The sequence below is a fragment of the Crocodylus porosus genome, unplaced genomic scaffold (assembly GCF_001723895.1).
Source record: "Crocodylus porosus isolate Cpor-Errol unplaced genomic scaffold, CroPor_comp1, whole genome shotgun sequence".
Taxonomy (NCBI): domain Eukaryota; kingdom Metazoa; phylum Chordata; order Crocodylia; family Crocodylidae; genus Crocodylus; species Crocodylus porosus.
In genome coordinates, this window is record NW_017728949.1 from 52,201,536 (window position 1) to 52,208,818 (window position 7,283).

Genomic DNA, 7,283 nt, shown 5'->3' on the forward strand with positions numbered 1-7,283 from the left:
TGGGTTTTACCCTTACCCCAGAAGGTCCTGCCGCGTCTCAGGACGGCTCGCATCCGCCCACGTGTGCTCCCGCCGGTATGGGCCCCACCTTCCTACCTGCACCTGGCAGAGGCACGAGTTCGTCCCGCGCTCTCGGTCTGAGAGTGGGGCTTGAATGTGATTGCTTCGGGGTGGGGAGCTTCGGAGCATGTCAGCTCCTTCCCTCCTTCTCAGAAGGGGCCTGAGGAGATCATCAAGTCCGACCCCCTGCCATGGGCAGGAAAGAATGCTGGGGTCAAATGACCCCGGCTAGGTGTCTATCTAGCCTCCTTTTTGAAGACCCCCAGGGTAGGAGTGAGCACCACTTCCCTTGGAAGTTGGTTCCAGATCCTAGCTGCCCTGGCTGTGAAGTAGTGCTTTCTGATATCTAGCCTAAATCTATGCCCGATCAACTTCTGGCCATTATTCCTTGTTACTCCCGGTAGTGCTCGGGAACAGGGACTCTCCCATTGCCTGCTGGTCCCCCTTGGTCAGTTTACTGACGGTTTATAGACAGTTTAAGTACGAGGCGAGGGGCGCAGCCTCTGAATCGGAGCTGGACTTTAAATGAAATGCTGGAGTCTGCAAGAGAGAGAGGAATGGGGGAAAATCCCTAGGCAGTCCAATTCATTCTCCCTTCCAGCCTCCTCTCTCTGCCACTGTGTGACAAAGGAGACGAGGCAAGAAGGACCTACGGTCTGACCCAGTAAATGGCAACTCTTACGTTCTTAAGTTAATAGATTTTCCCATGTAGCAGATTTCAGTTGGGTCTTACAGCTCCTTGACCCTGCAGCCTGTTTCACCAATATCTGAATTTTATTTTTTTTTGAAGATGGGGTTGTGAGTTAAACTTTTCTCCAGCACTGGGGAATCCTGGCAGTATCTTTAATTTTCAGAAAGTACACCTTCAAATCAAAGAGCTCGGCCATGCTCTGCATGGATTCAGACAGCGATGATGAACCATTGAAGCGCTCTGTGGCCCACAGCCAAAGGTTGTGTGATGTAACCATCAGAGAACTTCCTCAGCAGCAACAGGCACCACCAGAAGATCCAGAAAAGGTAAGGGTCTGCTCCCCTCCATACAATTTGCAATGCAGGCAGTTTCCTATTAGCTAGGGCCTTGCTACATGTTACATCTATTATGCAGTTGACTGGTTAATCATAGAAAATGAGGGTTGGAAGAGTCCAACCCCCGCTCAAAGCAGGACCAGCCCAACTACATCATCCCAGACAAGGCTTGTCTACACAGGTCTCCACCACCTCTCTGGCGAGCCTGTTCCAGTGCTTTTACTACCCTTCTTGTGAGACTTTTTTTTCCCTAATATCCAACCTCAGCTTCCCTTGCTGCAACTTGAGCCCATTGCTCCTTGTCATCTGCCACCTGCCACCACTAAGAACAGTCCAGCTCCATCCTCTTTGCAACCCCCCTGCCAGGAGTTGAAGGTTGCTATTCAGTTCCCCCTCAGTCTTCTCTTCTCCAGACTGAATAAGCCCAGTTCCCTCAAGCGCTCCTTGAATCATGTGCCCCAGCTCCTGAACCATTTTCATTGCCTTCCACTGGACTTGCTTCAACTTGTCCACATCATTTCTGTAGTGGGTGCCTCAAAACTGGATGCAGGACTCCAGATGTGTCCTCACCAGTGCTGAATAAAGGGGAATAATCTCTTTCCTTGATCCGCTGGCAACATTCCTATTAATGTAGCCCAGGATGCCATTAGCCACCTTCACAATAAGGACGCACTGTTGGCTCATATTTAGCTTATCATCCACTGTCACACTCCCAGGTCCTTTTCCGCAGATTTAATCACGCAATAAATTTAGACTGGCCATGTGGCAAGTAATTATCACACGATCAAAATTACTTTCCAATGATACATAGAACAAACCAGCTATAAAGTCAGTGCTTTAAAAATGTGTAACAACTCTAGTGCTGGTTTCTATCCAGCTGTAATTTCAGTGTGTAGCAGTGTCCTCAGAGTCACAAACAAACCCTTGGAACCTCCCAAATCCCTTGCAACCTAGTGTCTGTGAACTCCTGTCTAGCACAGACAACATGAAACATGCGTATATATTATTGGCTCATAACTACCACCGCAGTGCTAAATGGGGGTGCTTTTTATTGTGTTGGCTAATTGATTTCTTTGTATGGTTCATAGACTCATAAAATTAAACTAGATGACCTCTGGAAGTCCTACTTCTCTAACTCCCAGCCTGAGCCAGGATCATCAATTGTCTTGTGTCTTGTTGGAAGCAAAGGCTTTAGGTCAGGTGTGCCAGCTACAAGACATGGTGTTCAGACAATCCCTAGGGCATCTGAATGACTTTCTTACTGAAGCTGTGCACTGACAGAAACATGATGATGGGAGTCATCACTAGTAAAATTACCCAGTAAATATCTTTGTTTAACTGGGGACTGAGACAAACGAGGCAGGGAATACAGCATGCAGTTTAGATGCTTTGTGGACTTGAGCTAAGCAACATCTTTTGGACTGTGGTCCTGTTATAGCTGATAGACAGGGAAAAATTTCACTGTGCACCAAGTGCTTAAATCAGTGGTTCTCAACCTTGTTAGGCTCAAGGCCCCACGTGGGAAATGTCATCTCTTAGGTTTCACTCAGTTTTTGACTGTTGTCAGATCATAGAAAATAATTCTGTGGGAAGACGTCTCAGAAAGACCACATCAGGGCAAAATGTTTTTAACACTGAAATCTCCAGGTTTATCTTTGGAATCATGTTCTTGCACCAAACGGTGTTGATGTTACATCACACTCCATCACACACACACACACCAGTAAAGATGATGTGTGTACGGATGGGATCTACCAGCTCTCCTGGTCTAGAGGAAATGGTGATAAGAACCGAATTCACTAACCATAGGACGATACTTTTTCTCTCTAATCAATTAGTTATTCCAAACTGCAAAACATGTTTTGAGACACTTTTACATATCCAAAGCACTGTCACTATATTTAGCTAATAAATAATAGTTGGGTTGGCAGGCCAATCAATTGGCTAGTTAAATATTGTCAGTTGACCACATGTTTTTTGACCAGTCAAAGATGATAGCAATTTTACCAAAAACCCCTACATTTTTGTAGTTTTCTTGACAAATGCATAATGTAACAGTTTTTTGACACATTTAATGGGGCAGTTTTTGCTTTTTCTGTATATTACTTGGACCTATTGACAATTTTCTAGTTTTTGACTGATTATTTGACCAGTCAGTTGACCAAACTTTACCTGGCTGGTCAAATATCCAACCCTAAATAATAATAATAACAGTTGTAGTAACCATAGTATTTGAAACAATAATATACAACTTTTTTTCCTTTCCAATTGAATTTCAGGTTCCATCCAAAATTGTAGCTTGAAAATATCTGACTTAAAATCTCCTAAGAGGAAAAATACATTATTCACCAGCTTTTAACTATATGAAAGACTTGCATTAAAAATCAGTAAATATACCAAGCTGTATAATCACTTGAACGTGGTGTGCTGTAGATGTAGTGCATTGTATAAAAGACAGCATGTTTTTCTATTTGAGCTGTGAATAGTATTTGGCAGCCCAGGTTCCCCCTTTGGATTCACCTGGGAAAAATGTGCATATCCATGTAAATCCAAAGTGACCCCCCTGGGTTTTTCCATCCCTAGGGTTCAAAAAGAAATAAAGCAGAGTGTGATAAATCTGCTGACCTGGGAAGTGCTGGCTTTGATGGAATGAGTGAGGATGAGCTGTTAGCAGCTGTCTTGGAAATCAGCAAAAGGGAAGCTTCGCTGACTCTGAGCCATGACGAAGATAAGCCCACCAGCAGCCCTGACACTGGCTTCGGAGAAGACGAGGTCCAGGAACTGCCGGAAAATCTGGAATCGGTGGAGGCAGAAAAGCCCAAAATGGCTACAGAATCAGGTAGGGGCAAGTAATGTCTCTCTGCTGAACCAGAACTTCAGTAACTATAGAGCTGGTCATTTACAGCAGCAGATTGGTATCACACAGGGATGACATAGATAAGCGCACTACACATACAGAGTCTGATGCACGAGTACAGAGAGGCATCTGGATTCTCTGCTACTTGCTATATTGAGCTTTGAAACAGTTGTCTGTAGGTTTTACAGAGTATAATATAAGGTCACTACCAACATTTAGCAAATTTTTCAGCCTCCTGTTTAACACATGCCAGTCGGCCCCCTAACCCCAATGTTAAATCATGTTGCAGTATTCAAAAACGAGTGCTTTGTGTTGAGTGCAACTCGCTTCCAAAAACTGTCTGACTAGCTAACTATTAGCAGATAGCAGTGTAGCAGCAATGTCTGAAGATGGCCTTTGTGTATGAAGTGATATTTTTTTCCCCAAAGGATAACTGAGAACACTTATGTAGTGAAAAATAAGTGGGTTTTATACTTTAATTTGACCTTTTCTCTAGACTATATATACATTTTTTTTTCTACCATACTTGTTCTTGCAGTCCATAAGAGAGAGCGTTTGCTTTCCAAAACGCTACCCCTCCCACTCTCCTGCTCTCCCCACATGCACGCATACACTTCAGCACAAGGAGCCCCAGCGTACCTTTGCATATTATGCCCTGCCACTCACCAGAGTTGCATGCTGTTTTAATGTTCCTGACGATTGGTGACACTTAATGGAAATTTTGTGCTTTTGCTATGCATTATTTGGTTCTATTGGCAATTTTCTACAGTTTTTGTCTGATATTTGACCAATCAATTGACCAGACTTTATTTGACTGGTCAAATATCCAGCCCTAAATAATAATGATAATGATGATGTTATTACTGTCAGATGGGACCATGGATTTCAGTGGGGATAGCTGAGTCAGTTAGGAGGCAATTCTGTTGTCCTAGGCAGTATTAGAGACAGATACGTGAATTTTTGTCCTACCCTGACTTAAATATGCCCTGTTTGCTGCCCACCACTAAGCACTGCAGGAGTCTGACAGGAGTAATGCATCAGGACCTTGCTCAAGGTCTGGGGGAGACTAGTGTGTGCTCTGAAGTGAGCATGGTAAAGCTGGTAAGCCTGAGTGACCATGTGCTCGGCTTCATAGTTTCATAGTAGCTAGGGTCAGGAGGGACCTGATCAGATCATCTAGCCTGACCCTCTGCCACAGGCAGGAATGAATCCTGGGTTCACAAGACCCCAGACAAGGTGATCATCCAACCTTCTTTTGAATTTGCCCAAGGTAGGGGCGATGACCAATTCCCTGGGAAGTTGGTTCCAGATTCTGGCCACCCTAACTGTAAAATATTGCCTTCTGATCTCTGACCTAAACAGGTTCTCCATCAGCTTATTGCCATTATTCCTTGTCACCCCAGGTGGTGCTGGGGAGAAAAGGGCTCTGCTTATTTGCTGATGATCTCCCCTGATGAGTTTGTAGGCAGCCACCAGGTACCCCCCCAGCTTCCTCTTGCTGAGGCTGAACAGATTCAGGTCCCTCAGTCTCTCCTCATAGGGCCTGTCCTGCTGCCTTCTCACCAAACCAGTGACCCTCATCTGAACTCTCTCCAGGCTGGCCACATCCTTTTTAAAGTGTGGCGCCCAGTACTAGATGCAATACTCCAATTGCGGCCTGACCAGTGTCGCATGGAGACTCAAGAACAGGAAGGCTATACCCTGGAAAACATTGCCAAGGTAATCATTGCATTGCTAGTCAATCATGCTGATATAAGCTGCTATGCTCACATGATTTGGTAGCAATACAAGTGTAGAAAAACCTCCGTGCCTTTAATGTATGTACATCTGTGCCTTGGTCTATTGTCAGTGGCCGTGAACAGGCATGTTAAACACACCGCACCCTTCTCTTGCTTTCAGAGAAAGTCAGGGAGAGACCTTGCTAGTGTTAAGTCTGATAGAGGGTGCCCGTTCCCAGCCCCCTCTTCTGTGCGACTTGGAGCCCTGGTCTGGAGCATTGCAGCTTCCAGTAAAAGTCTCAATTTGCAGTCATCAGCAGCTCTGTAATGAATCCAGCCTTTAGTTATTCATCTAAGAGGATTAGATGGGTCTGGATTGCAAGCCTGCACTTGAGGTCACGGAGGCTGGAATTCTGCTTTCCCTAATCCTCGTGATTACTAGAACAGATGCTGAAGCCTGTGTTTCCAGCATGACGTCAAACTAGGGAAGGTGTGTTGAGACCACTCGTTCTCATAGCGGAGCCTGACCACATCTTGCCTGCAATAATGGATCTCACTATTTGCCCCCCACCCCAACACAAACGTCTGCGATTCAGCCCACTTATCCTGTCCGTAGCACATACCTTACAGGTAAACAGCAAGCTTTTGCCCTTCTTGTTCTCAGAATCCCTTAGAAATCCTGAAGAGACCTAGGAACCTGAAAAGAAGCCCTTGCAGCATTTCAGATGTTGTTGCTTCCCACCATCTCTATCAAAGACAGGCTTAGAGGCCTCTGTATTTTTAAGGGAAAATAGATGTGAATGCTGAGGGTGGAGCTGCCTCTTTGCGTTCCAAGGGGGCACCATCAAGGCAAGCACCTGTTAAGTAGCCCCACTCTGGCTCAGTCTTCCTTGTGGTAGATGCCAGTGTGCACTTTAAGGGATGGCATCCAGTGTGAGGACAAGAACAGGGGTTCTTTTAAAGTAAAATGTGGCTTGTCCCCACAGCCATTAGCATCCCTGTGAAGTTCTCTCCTGGACTTATGGGAATGCCCAATGCTACATGGCTACGGGCTTTTAAGTCTTTCTAAGGCAGTGGGTGTTGGCTGCAGCCCAGACTAGGGACTCCTGACTGGACTGTGCCAATGCTCTTGCTAAAACTCAAGCCCAGAGGGTCTTGGCTGGAGGGTCTTACCTCTTTAGCCTGAGCCTTTAGGGCTCGAGTCAGACGGCCACATTTGGGGTCAGAAAGGAATTTTACACTATGGTCAAATTGGTACAGATGAGGTTGCGGGGGTTGCCTTCCTCTGTAGTGGGGAGCATGGCCTCTGACTGGAGTCTCTTGAAAGTATATTAACAACCTTTTATAGAAGCAGGACATAGGCTGTCATGGTCCCTGTTTTCACTGGGCCAGGGGCAGGGGTGATACCTGGATTGTGTCAGGGGTGACTGTCATGTTGCTCAGAGGCTGGACAGTGGATTTGTCTGGGATGGTTTGGACAAGGCTGACGCTGCCTCATGCAGGGAGTTGGGCTGGATGTCCCTTCCACCCCCCATTTCATAGTTAGTAGGGTCAGAAGGGACCTGAGCAGATCATCAAGTCCAACCTCCTGCCATGGCAGGAAAAAGTACTGGGGTCAAAAA

At 45.8% G+C, this 7,283-nt stretch overlaps 1 protein-coding gene across 3 annotated transcripts in view; it reads left to right on the forward strand.

Annotated features, from left to right (window-relative positions):
- Positions 1-7,283, forward strand: part of USP37 (ubiquitin specific peptidase 37) — a 46,807-nt gene that overhangs the window by 22,435 nt on the left and 17,089 nt on the right. For all 3 annotated transcript variants that reach the window (XM_019553885.1, XM_019553887.1, XM_019553886.1), the window contains 2 exons: positions 915-1,077; positions 3,670-3,925. In XM_019553885.1, the coding sequence (XP_019409430.1) occupies positions 915-1,077; positions 3,670-3,925 (419 nt within the window). The remainder of the gene's footprint in view (positions 1-914; positions 1,078-3,669; positions 3,926-7,283) is intronic.